The sequence below is a fragment of the Epinephelus lanceolatus genome, chromosome 1 (genome assembly GCF_041903045.1).
Source record: "Epinephelus lanceolatus isolate andai-2023 chromosome 1, ASM4190304v1, whole genome shotgun sequence".
Taxonomy (NCBI): domain Eukaryota; kingdom Metazoa; phylum Chordata; class Actinopteri; order Perciformes; family Serranidae; genus Epinephelus; species Epinephelus lanceolatus.
In genome coordinates, this window is record NC_135734.1 from 12,537,813 (window position 1) to 12,557,478 (window position 19,666).

At 39.6% G+C, this 19,666-nt stretch overlaps 1 protein-coding gene across 1 annotated transcript in view; it reads left to right on the forward strand.

Annotated features, from left to right (window-relative positions):
• Positions 1-3,981: 3,981 nt before the first annotated feature.
• Positions 3,982-19,666, forward strand: part of LOC117257472 (integrin alpha-5-like) — a 59,867-nt gene continuing 44,182 nt past the window's right edge. Inside the window, exons 1-4 of the mRNA XM_033627696.2 lie at positions 3,982-4,370; positions 13,761-13,885; positions 15,819-15,919; positions 18,692-18,815. Of these exons, the coding sequence (XP_033483587.1) occupies positions 4,171-4,370; positions 13,761-13,885; positions 15,819-15,919; positions 18,692-18,815 (550 nt within the window). The 5' untranslated portion in view covers positions 3,982-4,170. The remainder of the gene's footprint in view (positions 4,371-13,760; positions 13,886-15,818; positions 15,920-18,691; positions 18,816-19,666) is intronic.

Consider the following 19,666-nt stretch of genomic DNA (forward strand, 5'->3'; position numbering starts at 1 on the left):
GGGATTTACTAGTTGTTTGTTCAGTGATGCAAAAGAGGAAGGAAAACTTAAAATGGTTACTTTTGCATCTGCTGGATCTGTAACGTCTGCTCAAGGTTAAAAGTTCATATTCATTATAAAGGATGTGTGTCAGATTGTTTGGAATCCTGTGTGCAGGTTATGTTGCAATATTAAAAATTAACCACAAAGAACAAAAGGTTGCCCAGAAGTCAATGTGAGACCTAGGCGAATTTGGTGATAAAGTTAACACTAAAGATGTTATCCAAGCTGCCAGAAGAATATTACACTTTTTTTTTTATTTATTCACACTTTATTGTCCCCCTAGAGGAAATGTGATATATCACAAGAACCTTTGCCTTTAGAGAAGAAATTATCAATTATCAAGTTTAGAACAATATAAATGACATCCAGCTCTACATATGATCATATAAATGTTAAAAAATGTTTGGTGTTTAAAGTTTGTGAAAAAAGAATCTTTGTAAAGTGCATATTAGATTTTGAGTAATAGAATGGAGACATCACTGCTTTCCTAGCAGGATTGTGCCAAACTGGGTATTTTATGCCAAAACATGATCTTTGCATGTTGTAGTATATTCTCTTTAAAGTATTATTTTCTTGGCCACTGGAGACAGTAGACATTGACATATTAAAAGTAATTTTCCTGGTAAATGTGTTAACCACATATTTACACACCCAGCAGACAGAGCAATGTCTTGTTTAAGGCCACCTGACTCACTGGAGTTTCCCACAAGCGCTTGAATACACCAACACAAAAGCTGTTTTCCCATGCAGCAAATTACACAACTATGACAAACAAACAAATTAAAACTTTTTTTTTATGTCTTTTATGCCAGTACATTTTAATGTACTGTGCCAGTGATTCCAGGTGTTTGTGGTTTGTAGTTGAAGGGGAAAACGACGTTGTTTACTGGCTTTTATCACAGTACTACTCATTCCAATGATTTTAATCAACGCAGTCACTTCATCAGGTGGCTCACATTTAAGAACCAAATAATAAAGCTGTGTCAGTTATGTCTGTGAATGCAGCTGTATACCATCCTTAAAAAACTACAGCAGTACTAACAACTTGTACAGATCTGTTGTTTAATGTGGAGGCACAGCATGTTGCAGTTCATACTTCATGCCAATAGAGGTCAATAAAGGTTATAGATTGCTTGATTTCTTTTTAATCACAAGTCAAACCTGGGCTATGTATACTACATACGGTAATTCATATTCCTGAGTCTTTGTCTCTGAGCCATGGTACTAACTTTACTTTGACTATGTATAACCTGGAGCTTTTGATTGGTGGAGGCTGATGGAGGCAGCAGACACAGCCAACTCAAATGAGGGAACACAGTTCTTGTAATCCAGAAATTCATTGAACTTAAATTGACTGTTAGATTTTACAGTGCATTATGGGCAGATAACAAATAATAACATGACGTCTGTGCTGTGTATAATAACCAGTCCATTTAAATCATTATTAATGTTGCCTTTTTCACCTCTACATGAAATAAACTGCTGGATAAAGTCACTCTCAGCACATTAGTACACCAGCTGGCATTTGTTAATTTATGAAGGGAGCTAACTGTTGTATTATCAGTTGCTACAAGGCACAGCGTACTGCCTCTGTGCCATGTGAAAATCAGTTTTTACAGAGAGAAAACGCTCTTTGTCCAAGTTCCTGTTGCCTTTGGCAGGTAACACATCTTGACTCACCGCTCTTAAAATGGGACCCTCTTTTCCTATGAGGTACACACACGTGCACACACACACATAACCATGAGTGGACTTACAAATAATCACGTACTGTATACTTGCCTGTCTGTCAGTCTGCCATGATTGCAAGTTCACTTCCAACACAGTGATGAGAGACAGAGCTGGAGATGGATGTCTGTGGGTTTTCCAGGTTTCGTCACACTGAATGCTGTCCTGACATGTAGAGTATGTTACAACAAAACCTCAACTTTCTGACTTTAAGCTCACTTTGAAGATTTCTTGTGTTTTGAGCATTTGGCCGACTCATTACATTCATCGCTGTCCTGTTTTCCCAGCTAACTCATTCTTATTCCATTTACATCAAACATACTGAACATGTAAAATACTTACCTACACAACATTAATGTCTTCTGTTAAAAAGTAAAGGCTTTCATTGCTGCACACACTTCACAATTGTCTAATGTGAATCTATTATAGAAAGTAGCAAAATATACACAATTATTGGTGCAAGAGAGACAAAGTCACAAGTACAGAGCCTTGAGTCTTGCCTGTGAAGTACTGAGTGAAGGCTCATGTCAAGACCAACAAGTCCAAAGTCAAGTCCAAGTCCTTAACATTTTGTTTTAAGGTCCTAAAAATGTCACTCATTAATGCCAATTTGAATGTTCAAACAATTATAATAAAATTATTTCCAAAATTTGAGTTTCAGCATGTTGTTGATTTATCCGGCTGCAGCTTTATTGTTTGGGTTCAGTTTCACTGCTCTCATAGAGTCATTTTAGGCAACAGCAGGTAGCTGTTCTCAGCTCATCCAGTGTCCCAGTGCTGGCTTGGGACTGCTCTTTCTTTTTAGCTTGCTTTTTTGTTGCGGGTCTTCTTCTGTTTACTTGTCTCTGCCATGTACACTGTTGTTGGTATTGTTATGCACTGAGGATATTGTGGAAAAAGGGGGCTAGTGCAGTGTATGCATGAGCAACAACTGACATTATTAAAGCCTGTTTCGGGGTCGGAGGGCGTTTCACAAATCAATGTACAATGTTTCACAAATCCAGGGTTAGTGTATCATACACTATATGTGTAGGCTATCTGTATACAGTATGAAAAATAAATAAACATAACAGCATGTCATTGTAACTAACTTTATGTTCTGTCTTTCTTTGTTTTGGGACCCTGAACACTGGCTGCACTGACCCTTGGAGCAATGCTGTTATGCTGTCAAATATGTTGACATATTTGTGAAACATTACATTGATTTGTGAGATGCCCTCCGACCCCGAGCCGATCTAACAGTAATTTCCTATGTTTCTTATATATTTCTCTTCTTTTTAGCCGTTTTATTATTAGCCGCTAGCTGTTAGCTTAATGCTAACTTAAAAAAAGGCTAATCTGAACCGAGCCGATCTCATAAGAAGGCTAATCTGAACTGAGCCAATCTCGTTAATGTTTGCCGCTTGTCAGGTTAATGTTTTAATACTTCATTCAGCATACAACTGAGGAGAAAACTTTCGATTTATTATTTTTATTTCTCTCCTCAAACTCTCTAACGTTACAACCATTTCGTCAAACTTCCAGCCACAACCATGGCTACAACCAATCAGGATTTGTGACTGCTATAAAGCCAATCATAATGCGCGACGTCATCAGTTAGCGCGGGACCCCGGACAAATCTGGCAGCCCGGACACATTCGGTACTTACACCGGATCTGTGTGATAGGTACCCCAACAGAAGGGGTACCAAAAATGGTAATGGTACGAACAGTTCCACTGGTTCCACAACTTTTCCTGTATGAAAAAAAAAAAAATGCATTCCGAACCGTACCATAGTATACTGTGGAAACAGGGTTTAAGAGACTCTCTCTGGCTCTGATTGGTTGTTTTTGTTCAGGCCTGGTGGATTTTTGCAAATGGCATTAGGAGCACTAGGAGGGAACAGAGGATCCGGATTTTTTTCACAGATTATCTGCCTCATGTACTACTGTCAGGATATCAAACATCACAAACAGTTTCTTTTGTTTAAAAAAGTTACCTACTGTAGCTTTAATAAAGAATTTGTATTATATTCCTATGTAATTTCTCCTTTGACCTAAATCTAATAAAAGATTGAAGTTTTGCAGATATTTGCATTTCTGTGTTGTGTCATGTTTTACAACATTACCTCAGTGCTGTTTCTGAGGGGACCAGACTGTCTGGTAATATTTAAAGCTCCACCCCAAATGAGGTTGCAATCATTCCCCTCTCCCTCCCTCTCTTTCCCTCTCTCTCTGACTCTGTCCTGCCTTTCTTTACATTTCACTATGCACTCTGGATCAGTACATCGGACCTGTTGGAGCTGAAGGGATTATTATTCAGGACACCAGTTTATGATTACTAGCCTACATAAGGAACAGCACGGATGATGCGTTTTGCGCTTCAGCTGTTCAATGAAAGAAGAGACGCGCAAAAGAAGAGATGGGCACCGTTCTTGGACTTTCACCTCCCCGGTCATGGGGAAAATGTTGTCACTACACCGTGTTGGCTGTACCTGTAGTGGTGCTTTGGCTCCAGCTTTGCACTGCTTTTAACTTGGACACGGAGAAACGCGTCGTTTTCACCGGACCACCGGGAAGTTATTTCGGCTATTCAGTGGAGTTCTTCAGTCAGGCATCCAGGTATACAGTCTTTGTGCAGCATCTCAAAGCTTCATGCTGTCCTTCACTTGCGCAAGTCAGTGGGAGAAAGTTTACAGAAGTTACTTCATCATACTTTATTGGCCTTTAGGTAGAGTATGAATGAAAGAGTGACTGACCCCTTCAATGTAGTTGCCTTTCGTACCTTCAAAACTTATCCTTTATGAAATCACCATTGTACAGTCAGTGCATCTAAAGAGACTGGTCTGCAGACATGCTTTATTTTTAGATAATAGTTTATATAGTGCAATATTTACAGTGTAGGAGACGATCCCAGCAATATCCCTATATTGTTTTGTGTAGTTAGCATTCAGTTTAAGTGATTTTGTCATAGTCATTTATATGATCTTATACATTTAAGGGACTTTTACATGTGTTTGCAGAGCAGCCTACATTGTTGTATAAGATTACTACTTTAAAACTCACTACAAAACATACAAGACAAAGGACATTTTAAAGTTTAATTGTAGTCTGTTGAATATATTTCATAGTGACATAATGATGGATATGTTAGGGTACAAAGTTTCACTCATATAGGCAGAGCATACATCTCTTTCTCTCTGTCTCTCTTGCTCTCGTACACACACACACACACACACACACACACACACACTGGATTCCAGCCCAAGTGTGATTGGAAACAGACATATAAGTCTGTGTTTGATTCAGAGAGGAGGGGGTTAACCTACAGCAAAGTAAGAAATATGCTAATTTTCTGAGTATGCACTAAAGGGACAGTAGGCGTTTCCTGCTGTGTTTTTTTTTTGACAGATGAAGAACTGCTGAGTGAGATAAACATGTTCTTCTTCCTTTACACACAGCACGTACCATCACCCGTTTTTGCTCATTGAGAAAACTCTCCCCACGGCACTTGTGTGGAAAAACACACACTGAGTAACCTGGATATGAATCCAGTGTTAAGTATATCAACCGAGGTCAATGTGTTTTTGGTCCTCCATTAATTGGCTGCACATAGACACTTTGTGCTTCTGTGTACATTGAATTACAGAGCTATGCTTTACAAAAATGTCTTTTTATACGCCTATGGTATATCAGACTCGAGTATTTTATATTACTGTACAAAATAACACGCTAATATTTTGGTTGTTGTACATATTGTGGCTACCTAGAAGCAGATTCACAACCTACAGGTTAGCCTACATTTTGCTTTGTTTTCACTGTAGTTAATGTCTCTACTTTGAAATGAGGCTTTCAGGGAACGTCTTAGTTGATGTGACGTTTGCAAATAAGATAAATTCTTCCTATTAAAAATACTGAATTCATAAGCAAGCTAAAGCACCCTTGCTCATTTCTGTGTACTCAGGGGTTTCACCACTACAGGCTTTGTCAGGTAAGAAGCTTTTGGTGGCTAATGTTAGCCAATGTTAGCAAACTTTAGCTAGATAGATATTGCAGTGAGACACTGTTAGCTGATTTCACAACCCTTGTCCTGCGTACTACTGTTAGCTATGCTGTATTTCCTATTTATCATCGTCCCATAATTGTCACAGCGGCCATTGTTGATCAATTACAACAGTCTCACTTTAACCTGAAAAAGCTGTTATTTAGCTAACAGCTAGCTAACTTAGCAAACAACCATCAGTTATATCTGTTAGCATAAATCCAGTGTAGACACATCAAGTAATGTGCAGAGAATTTAGAAATAGTGGTTCTTTATTTGAACATTTACATTTTAACTTTACTGTGTTTTTAAATGTTACCCCAGATAGGAGAAAAGCTTATAAAATATGAGTTTTTTTGTTGCTTAAAGTAGGCATCGCTAAAATGCAGTAGTAATATACAGTGTCACCTGGACTGATTAAACCCAATCACTAAATAGCCTAAATGTTAGCATTGTACATTTCTGCAAACTACAGACACGTTACATTTGTACATTATGTGAATAGGTTTAGGTTAGGAAACTTTAGGTTTCATTATTATGTGGTCATCGTGTAGTTAGGTTTACGTTTTGTGGCACAATCCCGGAAGAAAAGGCAGCGATGTCTCAGTAAAAAACACTTGCTGTTCGTGACACTATCCCTGGTGGACAGTCTATGGTGGAAACACAGTGATGGTGGTTAAAAGGCTGCTGGAAACACAGCTATGACTCGCTAAGAACAGTCAGTTTGTTGTTTGTTGGTCTCGATCAGTGGTCTGCAGCTTGGCAGGTGTCATGCCTTGTTGACACGCCATCCAAATAAAACTCAGCTCATATACTACGTCACTTTAGAAACGTCGATATGATATAAATCTAACATATCTGTGGTTTGCAGAAACATAAAGTCCCAACATTTTCCTCTGATGCTGAGCTTTCTATTACAGGTTATTTACACATGAAGAACTTAACAATCTTAGAACAAACATTTTTTTTCATTATGACTTCTTAATTGTCATACTTGGAGTAGTATTTTCCATGGTATTGATTTAAACCCTTTTTTGTCCACCACTCGAAGACGTTAATGGCTAGCTGACCAGATGCTACATTAAACCTAAGTATAACTGGCGAACAACATAGAAAAACATAGAACAAGCTGATTCATCCCTTCCTGTGTATTAAAGCCTATTGAGAGAGACAGTCAAATACATCTTGGCTCATCCAGCCAGAACACCCTCTCAACCAGCTGTTCACAGCTGCTGTTGCTCATGAGCTGAGGGCCTCTGTAGGATGTGTTACATCATGCGAAAGCCCTTCATACATGATGACGGAAATCTACTGTATATCAGCTGTTAATCTGCTTTATGATAACCTGCTGGAGAGAAGCTCGTAGTATGAGTACAATATTTGATAGCTGCTCCTGTGAAAGGTGCTCAGATCTTTGCCTTGTAATATCCTGTTTAACCTTATCAGCTCTCAGTGTCTCAGTATTTCCTCACCAGTAATGGAAAGTCATATTTAGCCTACTCAAGCACTGTAGAATGTAGAATGTAGGGGTATTTTTATTTTTATTTTACTTTAGTATTTTCATCCTGTACTACTTCATACTTCTGCTCCAATACAATTCAGAGGAAATATTATACTTTTTACTCCTGTAAAAGGAGTTGTAATTAATCTGCAGATTGACATTAATACAAAATAACAATAATCAACAAATAAATTCTGATGTAATATTATGGGGAACAGTATAACATATGTGAAGACATTATTGGTCCCCGTGGGGTAGATTCACAATCATACAGTATATAAAGCAATTAAAATTAGCCTCACCTTTACCAGCTGTAACATTAAAGTGATGAACACATGGCCACATCGTAAGAGTTATCCAGCAACATACATTATTCTGAAATTGACATCATGAGTGCTATTTGGTAGTAGTATATTTTGATGCCTATATTTTGGTACTTTAACTTACTTATTTTTTTGTAAATGCAGGACATTTACTTCTTTGTCATTGCAACTTGTACTCCAGTATCAGCACTTCTTCCTCACCCACATCCTCGAGGGCTGACAGAGTAAAATCAGTGTTGGTTTAATGACTGTAGGTTTTTTCCTGTGAGGAAATTGGTTAAGATTCTCTCAGTTTGCTTAACTAAGCTTCTGGCAGTTCGAGGCCATGTTGTTGAGCCATTACTGAGATGTTGATTTAGACCAATGTATACACATGACGCCCCCCTTTGCCTGCATACACTGAACAATACAACATTTTGTTTTTGACCAAATACATGTATTTTGACAGCTTACAGCAACTGTTGTACATCTTCATGTGAATCTAGCTGTTCTTGTTTTGTGATGAGTAAACAACACAGCAGGAAGAAGATGCTTTCCTGAATAAGACCAGTGTTGTCTTTCTGCCGATGGGGATGGTTTCTGCTGGTTGTCATGAATGCAGACAATCACTACACTGTTTGGCTGGAGGGCGCCTTGTTAAAAGTTGCTCCTGTTGCTCACCATGCCATCTCTGTTTTCACTGTCTCAGCCCGCATGTCCAGATAAAGTCAGTAAGTCTAGTTTAGGAGGTAGATATCAAGTGTGTTGGTAGAGCTGGTTTACTTTGACCGATAAAAAGATTAACAAAGCTGAGCAGAAAAATGAGATTTGGCACATTGATTGGGCTGGTAATAACAGACAGAAAAGGGACATTATATGTTTATTTTTTTGCTTTCTTTGACTCTCACCAAAGGTTGACTGAGGGAGTAGGCCTATACTTTCAATAAGGTTGCAAAGGGGCGTACAATTTCCAGTAAATTCCGGTAAATTTCCAGACACTTGGGAACCATGGGAAGTTAAGCTGGGAAATTTTGGAAATTGGAAACTGCCTCCACACATTTTTCTGTAAAATAAGATAACAAAAAAGCTTTTAAAAACACTAATGCAATGGCATGAACAGATATATAGTTAGCTAAATAACTGGAATGTGTTAAAATGTTGAAAAATGTCGGACTGTCTCGCCCAAACCCCAAAATTACGTCATCTAATGTCTTGTTTCGTACTCACGCCAAAGGGTTTTAGTTCACTGTCACGGGAGAGTGTGTAAAGCTGCCAATATCTGAACGTAAGAAGCTGCAATAAGAGTATTTTGGGGTACTTTTACAGTGCTTTTCTATGAAAAATGACTCAAACTGATTAGTCAACTACTAAAATAGTCACCAATTATTTTAATAGTCGATTAGTCATCGATTAGTCGACTAATCGTGGCAGCCCTACACCACACCTGGTGTAATTAACTGTATTCTAAAGTATCAACACGGATGTCTTAAACAAATATTTATGTGCTCAAGTGGCTCATTCAGAGAGGTTTGAAACCCTACTTTAAATATTGAGCTATAATTCTTTGATATACTTTAAGCTGCATCCCAGTTCCATACTACTAACTGTACACAATGTGATGCGATACAATGTGCCAAAAATCAGTCAAACTGTGGCTTTAGAATTTCACTGCCATTTAAGCTTCACAGGGACAAAACTGACTGAGTGAAATATTGTGACTGCGATCGGATGTATTGCCTTGAATATATGCACAGACATTCATGGTTCCCAGAGGATAAATACTACTGACTCGGATGACCCTCTGACTTTCCTGTCGTGCCTCCAGCAGGTTGACAATTTGGATTTAGAGTGAAATATGAAATGGATATCTGTAAAATTAGGCTCATGCTCCCTAGAGGTTGAATTTAAATTATCCTCTCACTTTTCAGCTTGCACCAACATCAGGTAAAAAATTATGTTTGTCCAATACTTTGGTTTATGACCAAATACCAGCAAAACTAATGACATCCTCACTAGCTAAGATAATAAATATTATACCTGCTAAACCTCAACATTTTAATATTGCCATTGTGGGCATGTTAGCATGCTGATGTAGTGTTTCCCACAGAAGTTGACTCTGTTTGTGGTGGTAGCTGGTATAGAAATGGTCTGTAGTATAGAAATGGGACACAGCTGTTGAAATCCTGTGATGTCGATGAACTTCTTTATGTTTCCCAACCTGTCTGTGAGCTCTACATTAAAGCCATATGAAGTCACCAAAGAGCTTATGTTGCTAGCACAGTTTTACTACACAGCCAGTCACAGTTAGTGCTGTGTTGGGTTTTAATTTTATATATCAAGAGAATCTTGATCTGGTTTTTATATTGGTATTAGAACCAGTCAACTGATCAAATGTGCAGTCTAGGACAGTGGAGATTTTTCCACTACATTTTTAATGTAGATTAAGCTAACAACATTTTGCATTTGACTACAAGAAAACACACTAATTTAATATTAAGCCATATTATTCTGGGCCACCCACATATGCACAAGTTTAATGAATGTATTTACATGCCAACTAAACAGCAGATATTGGAGTTGGGGGTCTGGCTCATACAAGCATCATATCCTGTTTATTATAACAACCCAGATAAAATCTTGAGAAAACTGAACAGGGTCAGCTGGGATACAGAGGCTCGGTTGGTTTTCATGAACAAATATTGTGTTTATTACTAAATGTAATAGAAGATCATATCATTACACCTCAGCGTTTCCTGACCTTTTTGGCTTGTGCCTCTTTAAATGACTCATCTGCATGTGATGTGACCCTTTTTTCAGATGTTTGATATGACAATATGTTGTGTGTAATATAACCTAGAGGGTAAAATTAGTCACCTTTTTTTTATAGAGAGAGAAACTTAGGTATTAGAGAATGAAAAATAAACATAATTTTGCACAGAAGAAATGTTTTGAGCAGGTTATGATGCATACAAACACTTAAACTCAATAAGACCTACCATTAAGATATGACTAGTTACAGAATAATGTCGCTATGCAAATGCATTCACTGGAGCTCATAAATCCTTTAGTAAAAATTACATGTTGCATCTTTGACCTGGCCATGCCTTTAAGCCATTTCCCCAATTGCAGATGTTCCTGTTGAATGTGAGTGAAAGGAAAGGAATCCTCATTTCAGGTCTCAACAGAGGCATCAATCATCCCACTGATCCACATCATGTTGTAGAGGAGGCTATTGTTGGCTGTTAAGTTTTCATTACAAGTCCTTTTAATTGACTCTTACAAATCCAGTTGTGCAGAGATCACAGGGGGTGGCAGTGGGTTAAAGTACCCACTGCCACCAGTGCACCCTGGTCGGCTAAGTGGCTGTGGAGTGAGTGGTTTATAAGGAAAGCTTATCCAGCCATGTAAATATTCCTCTGGTGCTCTCCAGACATTTTGGGGGATGGGGGGAAGTACAGAGTCTGTCTGATCTCTGCTAATGTCATCAGTCACCAATGTCTTAAGTTGTGCCATGCGCTGTGGGCCAGGCCTTTTTAGCAGGGCTGTCTGAAAACCTTAAAAGAATAGCTGATTTGTAATGCACCCTCACACACAAACACTTGCACATGTAAATTTGCATGTTGGAGGGCGCATGATATTTGCACATACACCTCGCTGTATCCTTCTCTTGCTATTCATTTCTTGGCTGAAATCTTTGGAGATAGGGACTGAGATGGTTTAGAAATGAGACAGCACATTTTAGAGTTATTTCCTCTATCTGTGTCACATGGGTTTCACCACTGACCCACGCCCATAGAACGCTAGCGGTGGTCCTGAGTTTGTTAATTCCAATGGGAGGAATGAACGTTAGCACAAATTATGACAGAGTCTTTCACCCCAAAGTCACTAAAGTAAATAATGGACCCATTTTTCACAAGCCACAACATTCTGACACTAAAATGGCATTTTCTGACAGACAAGTCAGGAGAAAATTATCTTTGTTCAAGACCTGTGTTTGTCTCAGCAACAATCTTTCATGAGATCTTGCAACAGCTGATATTATGTTGTACTCTGCTGATATCAGATACTAAACAGTTAGATATGAGCAGCAAGGCACAAACATTAAATTTGTAGTCAGGTGCTGCCTTAAATACTGTTGTATTTAAAGCTGTACCTGACTCCAAATTATGCCAGTTGAATCAGATCTGCTAATGGCGCTAATGAGGGATTGGATTTTTTTTTAAATTTACACCTTCTAAGCAGAAGAGGTAAGATAATGCTATCTTGGAGCCTCGTGGTACAGAGTCTGTCCACCTCTGAGCTGCTGTGTTGTGTCCGCAGCTAACTGTACCAAAGAGTAGCATAAAAGTCAAGAGCGCTCAGTCAACAACAATATCAGGGGACCAAAATGTCCCCGGAAGTACACTTCACAGTTCACTAACTTGTAAAAACAACAAAACCCCCAACTGCTCGACTTGAAGCAGTCTCAGTCAACTGATGGGCCTCCAACTGGTGATTTGAATCACCGACTTTCAAGGGGTAGCCCTCATTGTATTGTTTTGAATCTGCTTTCATCCATCCACACATTGCTCACAACACTTCAAAATTAAATGGGGGGATGCGGTGGTGAGAGACGACTACACCCACTTAGGAGACAGAAAGTGTATACCATTTCATACCATTGGTGCATCTTGTAATGTGTCATCTTTTGTTATAGAGCATTTGTTGATAGGGATAAATGCCACCTTCCCAGCCAATTTGCAGATATAACAGCAGCTAACATGGCAGTTGCAGTCAGTTTTAACAATTTTATAGATTTGGTAAATATGTTTGCTAAGATAGCAACTTTGTAGCAAGTTAACTTTAAAGCTTCTCTATATTTTAGAGTAACATGAATGAAATAACTACTTAATGTACTACATAATGTAAAAGTTAAAAGTTTAAAGTGACAAACCCAGAGAGAATTATCAACAGACTCTACAATCCCTTCAGCTCTACTGAGTTTTCCAGCATCTTTCAGCTCATTGTTTTGGTTTTTATGGCCCACACCTTTGCTGTTTTGGTTCACTCTCACAGCTTATGTCAGCATTGTTTTCAGCAGCAGCAGACAGCTGTTCTCAGAAAACAAGCCCTGATAAACCCATTACCTGCTCAGCACCAATCAGCAGTCAGACATAGTCTGAAACTAGCTGGTAAACATCTGCTATATCAACTTTACGAGGTGATAATATGTCAGTGTTGCGTTTACAACTTGTTGCGCCAGAAAAATGAATGCAGGTTTAAATCTACAATAAGTTCAGATTTCACCTTCAAAGACCTCACTGGCACATGTTAATCCCAGACCTTATTTTCTGCATAAATTACATCTAGTATTGAAAAATGGTTTTGCTGCTGAGGAATTCTTCACTTGGCTTCATGCATAAACTTCACAGTGTTTTTGGCTTCTTCAAAAGGCTCCTCTGGCTACACTGGTTTTTAATTCACACATTAACAGAGGATACAGCGGTGCTGACTTTGACCTCACGCTGAGGTTGCAGAGCTTTGGCTTAACTTGATGTGACATTATGTGAACATTATGTGAGCATTGTTGATCACAGACAGATGTTTAACCTTCCAGGCACTAATGCTGGACCTAGAGTGTTTTTCTTGAATCTGAGATTTAAACCCCCCTATGACCAACCGTTAGTGATCCGGGATCTGCAGTACAGCCACTGAGGTAATAGCTGCAAACTGATCTTCAAGCTGATAACTGATATCAAAGTGTTGTGCTGTACCTTATAAGCCTCCGTAAACTGGAGCAGGGGGTGGTAAAGGGAGGCGTCAGCCTTGGTTCCTCTTCTTTATGGTGGTATACAGTATTAAATCTTAATTGTTTTTGTAGCTTGCTTTCTCTGCAGACTAAGATAATTTGGTTTCTTCTGTCATGATTTTAGTTCTGATCAAGGCAATAGATTGTTATTTTGGTGCCAAATGCCCAATTCAGACCCTTTTTACCCTTCAAATTCTTTGTCCAGATTCATACTTCTTTCATCAGCTGTGTGTGTAACAAAACTTTATTTCTAAGAAAAGTTAAATGCATATGATTTTACTGTCAATCAAAACAAATGTTTCTTGGTGTAATCTTGAACTTTTCCTGGACACACCCCTTCACCACAGAGTAAGATTTTGTTTTCCTTTCTGCTGTCCAGTATCAGTGTTTTGATCGGCGCTCCGAAAGCCAACACCACTCAGCCCAACATCACCGAAGGAGGAGCTGTGTACTTGTGCCCCTGGAGCCAAGCTAACTGCAGCATGATCAACTTTGACAAGAAAGGTAGGGTGTCTTGTTAAGTCTAAATTGACGGTTGGCCTCTTTGTAACCACAAAGATAAAAATGTGATATGTTAAAAACCAAGCTGAATATTCAAAATCCAAGGGAGAGAATTTTCTCTACATCATAATCACAGCAGTAGTTGGTAACTCGCATTGTTCCAGGATATAAAAATGTCACTTTCCCCAACAGTGCTGTTAAACTGTTGAGACAGGACTGTGCAGTAAACTCTCAGCTGTCTCTAACCAGCCATAAAAGAGGCTGAGAGAAGCTATAGGTAGCATCCCGAGTTCAGCACCGCTGTACTTGACCTTGAGGCCAAATGCCCGACTTCTTGCCACCCAACAGCTCCTTTTCCAACGCTTCTCTGTTTTGACTGAAACCAGCCTTTGATGTCTCTCCCGTGTTTTAAGGGTGACTGAGGTTTCCTCCACGCCACCTCCCTCGCTAAGGTCTCCATTTTGGGACATGGGTTGTATTTTGCAGTGTTTTCACAGAGCTTTGATTTCCTGCTGGACTATGGCCCAGTGTTGTGAGCACTCTTTAATTAGGGCAGAGTCATTAGAGGGACAAGGACCCCAGAGGACCTGGGGCTGCCCACAGCTCTGCCAGAAAAATAATCACCTCCATCAGAAACACAGGAAGCGATAAGGACCACCATTTGAGGATCACAGGGTTGAACTTATCATACGCCCGTGCATGCTGATACCAAGTCCTGGTTTACACAGACCGAGAGCTGTGACTGTGCAAACTCTGCATACATAAATACACACCTACAAACTGTTTACAAACGGTCTCTGCAGACAGCCTCTGAAATGTGATACAGCGTAGAAGAAACATGCTAAACCACACTCATGTTCACACACACATATATATATATGTATGTACACACACACACACACACTTGCTTGCGCTTTTACATTCTGTAGTCTTGCATTTCCCATTACAGGCCTCAGGATTCATAGTGTGTTTGAGGACACAGCCCAGACTCTATTAACCAAACAGGCACTGCGAATTGTAGCCAGGAGAGTTTAATGTCACCACTCTGCTGCAGACAGCAGGAACATATATCAGAAAATGTGCCACAGTAAAGCTTACACAGTTACAGGCATATTTAAGTATGATTTAAGGCGCCAGGTTTTAGTTAAATGGCTTTTCAAGGATACTGAACGGCAAAAAACTGTGACAAAAATCTTGCATGCTGGATCTGACAGCAAAGTCCAATGTCACAAACTTTTATACAGTACTTGGATAAGGATAGGGATGATATTTCCAAGTCAGGGACTTGTTTTTACAGTGTTCCATAGGACATAAAGGCAACCTGGCTCACCTACCTGGCTCAGATCTTATTTTTCCACATTAATTATTGTAAGAGCATGTTGTTGTTGAAAGCAAAAATCATGGAGGTGTAATGCTGCTGAGGCTGCAAAAGTACAACGTTTGGCAGGGAAATCACACACACACACACACACACACACACACACACACACACACACACACACACACACACACACACTTGTAGCACTCCACCACCCTCTCCCTCATCACTGTTCCTTGCCTTCGTACTGCCAGGGCCTCTTCTTAAAACAGATCTTGACAATGAAGTACAGCCGTTTGGGTTACAGTAACAACAAGGTCCAAGTCCCTTTGAGCTGTTTGATGTCTGCCATAGCATGGAGGATGGATTAAGACTGCAGACCCCGGGAACGAGGCCATAAAATATCCATGTAAAAAGCCAAGAACATGTGGGGAACGCTCTCAAATGAAGCCCTGACAGCACAAATATCAAACGCCGATGACAGGGGGATTTTTGGCTAAGTTAAAATAGCAACTTGTGACATCACTGAAGTTTCTCTTATATTAGAGTCACAGAAGAGCTGTGTACGACTGTGTAAATATGCTCTTAAATGTGTTTTTCTTCTCTATGTTCTTCTAGGTGATCGATATTTTTATATAAATGATGTGAACGCTCAGGTTGAGTTCAAGTCCCATCAGTGGTTTGGAGCTACTGTGCGTTCCCATGGTAACAGCGTCCTGGTAAGGCTGGGTCAGGGTTGGTGGGTCTGTTTGGATAATTTATCTCTGCTGTGTGATTATATGCTATGCAGTTTTTTAAATTGAATTCAACCACTTGTATTGTTGGTGCGCTAGCAGAGATTTGTCAGTATGGGCGTTTGGGACTCCATGTTGGTTCGCTTAATGTACTATACAGACAAGGGCTCAGAATCGGTACTCAGTACCTTAAATGTATCAAAACTAAGGATAGACCGATACATCGGCCGGCCGATATACTGGGCCGATATTTGAGTTTTTTACTTGTATCGGCATCGGCCAATACGCGCGTGGGTTCGCGGATTTATTTTTCCCGGCATGATTTACAGACAGGCATCCACGGGCAACTCTGTGTTGCCGTAAGACCCTGCAGCGCACATGCAGTGAATCCTACTGTGTACAGTAGTTGTTGTTTTATTTATGCTTCAGCTTAAATATTTGTTTATTTTATAAAGACATTACTGGAAGATTTAAGAGCACTGAACTCTTTTTTTTATTTGAATGTATAATAATAATAATAATAATAATAATAATATTCTACCTGTTCTACCTCAACTTTCCATCTTGTTTTAGTATTTTTTACTGTTCAATAAATGTTTCTTATTTTAAACTTGAGACCTGTAATATTTGTTATCATTGTGTCATTTTTCTGATGTAAATTGAGGGAGCAAAAGCAGTATCGGCCCCAAATATCGGCTCAAGAAAATCGGCAGTCCATAATCGGTCATCGGCTAAGGGTGATGGAAAAAAATCGGTATCGGCATCGGCCCTAAAAAATCCATATCGGTCTATCCCTAATCAAAACTTTCTGTACCCAGATCAAGAAAAATATTACTGTTCGCTCACTACCACGGCAGCTACAACCCATACAGACTGTGATGTGGTAAAGTTGAGCCTGGCATATTTGATGGAGTTGGCAGTTCAGTGTGCGTTCAGTGTATGCCACCAAAATGTTCAAAAGTGTGGCTACACTCCATTCACATTATGGGTATCAAGGGTACTGGTATTATGGTACTGGTATTGGGGCACTGGTATTGGTATTGCTATTGCTATCATGATTTTAGAAACAATATCCAGCCTTGGAACAGACCAGGAAAGGGTCATTCACCTTAACGTATGCTTTGCTACTAAAAATATTGTCACTGTCTAGATAGGGTTGAATGGTTTGTATTTCATTAGTCTTCTTTCTCAGAGTCAGAAATGCTAAATGCGAACAGGAACAACAATGGCTATGTTCATGATATAATGCTACCTTAGCTAACGCAACGACTGACAGGTCCCAGGCAAAAAGTTAGCATCCTCAGCAGTTAATAATTCACGTAGAAGACATGGAAACAAGGGATCAATGTTGTTCTTGTATTGCGGGGTAGACTACAGGGCTTGACGCTAACCTGTTTCCCAAGGAGCACATGTGCTCCTAAGTTGAAAAAGTAAAGAGCACACAAAGAACTTTAGGGGCACAATGTAAATTGATCAAATAATGTGTTTTCTGTAATAAACGTGATGCAAATAGACATTTACAAGCAAAATTATTTAATGAATTTGTATACAAAATGTAAAGAAAGGTAAAATCATCAAGTTTTGAAAAAGTATTGCAATTTAATTTTGTCTTTAATGTTATTATCTTATATATATTATCTTTGCAATATGATTATCTTATATAATGTTATTACTATCCTAAAACATTCTCCAGGTCCTCTGAAACTCTGCAGGACTTAAGTCTCTTTAACACAGAGCTTTTGCGGTGCCCACCGCGGGGTAGGGCGCAGAGGACAGGATTTTGGGGAGTACAGGCTCATTCAGGAGTTGAAATTATTTGAACTACGGGGAGAATGGAGCAGGCTTCCCCGGAGATCCACCCGGTCCATCTCCTCCACACTTTGACTTAGGCTATTTCCACGCTGCCGACAGTGGGACTTATATTCATTGTCCTGACAGTGGCTTGGAAAACCGCCCATAACCGTGTCACACGGGGAAGAGGGAAGGCGGCTGGAGTTCCTCCAACATTTGCAGTTAGATTATCATATTTTTTTATTGACAAAAATATAGGCTGCTTCGGCTGATTTTTTCATGCGCACATGTGCCCCTAAATATTTTTTACAGTTCGCACACACCTATTTTTAGTCGCAAATGCGAGTGAAACACTCGCACTGTCGAGCCCTGGACTAGTTGCTGCAGGTACCATAACCTTGCCTCACATAATAACACAGTTTTAGGGTTTCTGTTTATTGTATGTACTACAAACAGTAAATTTCACTTTTACAAGGATTAAGGGTTACACAATGAGACAAATGACATCAAATACAAATGAAATACAGAGCAGTACACAGCTGCTGCTTAAAAGTTGGCTAATGTTTCATAAACATTTTAGGTTTGAGACATTCCTGAGCAATGCTATTTCTAACAACCTGTTTTCCCAGAAAGTCTATTTGACTAATGTAATGTAACCCCTTGGCCATGGCAGTAGGTACTTCACAGCACATATTGTTTCATCCATAACTTGTACTTGCTCTTGTGTTTTAGTCTTTGGCCAGAAAATGACCTCAACTTCCTAACGTTAATGATACCAAGAATTGCTCTCAGTGATTCGTTTCAAAGTCTCTAAGGCTTGACAGAGCTTCTGTGTGTAGTTACAGTTGCTAAGCTATGATTGCACAATTGATGTTCGAGCAAGGAGTTCAGGGTCAATGTAACTCATCTCAGCTGGAAAATGTAGTCATGTTTTTTGTCACAGAGCTGTCTCTTTGTGCTTGCCAGGCCTGTGCTCCCAGGTATTACTGGAGGACCGAACATGATACACCCTTTGCCGATGTCACAGGAACCTGCTACCTCTCTGTAGACAGTCTCAAAACGTTTGTGGAGTATGCCCCCTGCCGAACAGGTGAGTTACTGTAATATTAGCCAACCTCCAGGAGGGGTACAGCGAACGTGCCAGCACACTTACATTAATCCAGCAGACACAGAGCAACATTAGCGTTTATATGTTATCATGTGTCTGTCCACTAGATCAATGTGAGACATGTATTAAATCTCCTTTTAGCTCGGTTATTAATAAGCTGAGAACAATATCTTTGTGTTCAGGTGATGGATGCTTACCAGCTAGCTGATAACTGTGTGGATTTACCGGATTTTGTTTGCTGAAAACAGCTACCTACAAGGGTAGACTGGAGTGCAGCACATACTCAATCATACAGTGAATGTGGTAAAACCAGAATGAGCTAAAAGGGCTAAAAAAGCTCTGAAGAGCTGCACTCTACCACTTCTGTAGCAGTCATTCTCAACTGTTGTCTCGTCCAGAGGTTTTCAAACTGTGAGGCATGTCCCCTCCTGGGGATGTGAGAGAGTTGAAGCCATGGATGGATGTGGAGGGATAAACATGAGGCAAACAATGCTGTTGTTCCAAAAACAACTAGAATTTAGTCACTGTTGTTTCAGTAATCAGCAATCAATGTACTTTAAAATTGCCCAATTATTGCAATTCCAATCTAAAATCGGACTGCTTCTCTGAACCATAACTTCTGTTCAGCTCAGCTGTTCTTTGTTGTGGTGGACAGTCTTGCCGCACATGCATGCTAATGCATCTGAGTTCCCATGTGTTTATCCCACTGGCCAGCTAATCTCTGCAACTCTGAACTGCACTCCAGGTCTTCCCGCTTAAAACTGTTAGTTTTGTCAACACCGTTGTCGTTGTTTAGCACTGTTAGCACCATTATCTGCTTTTAGGGGATCCTG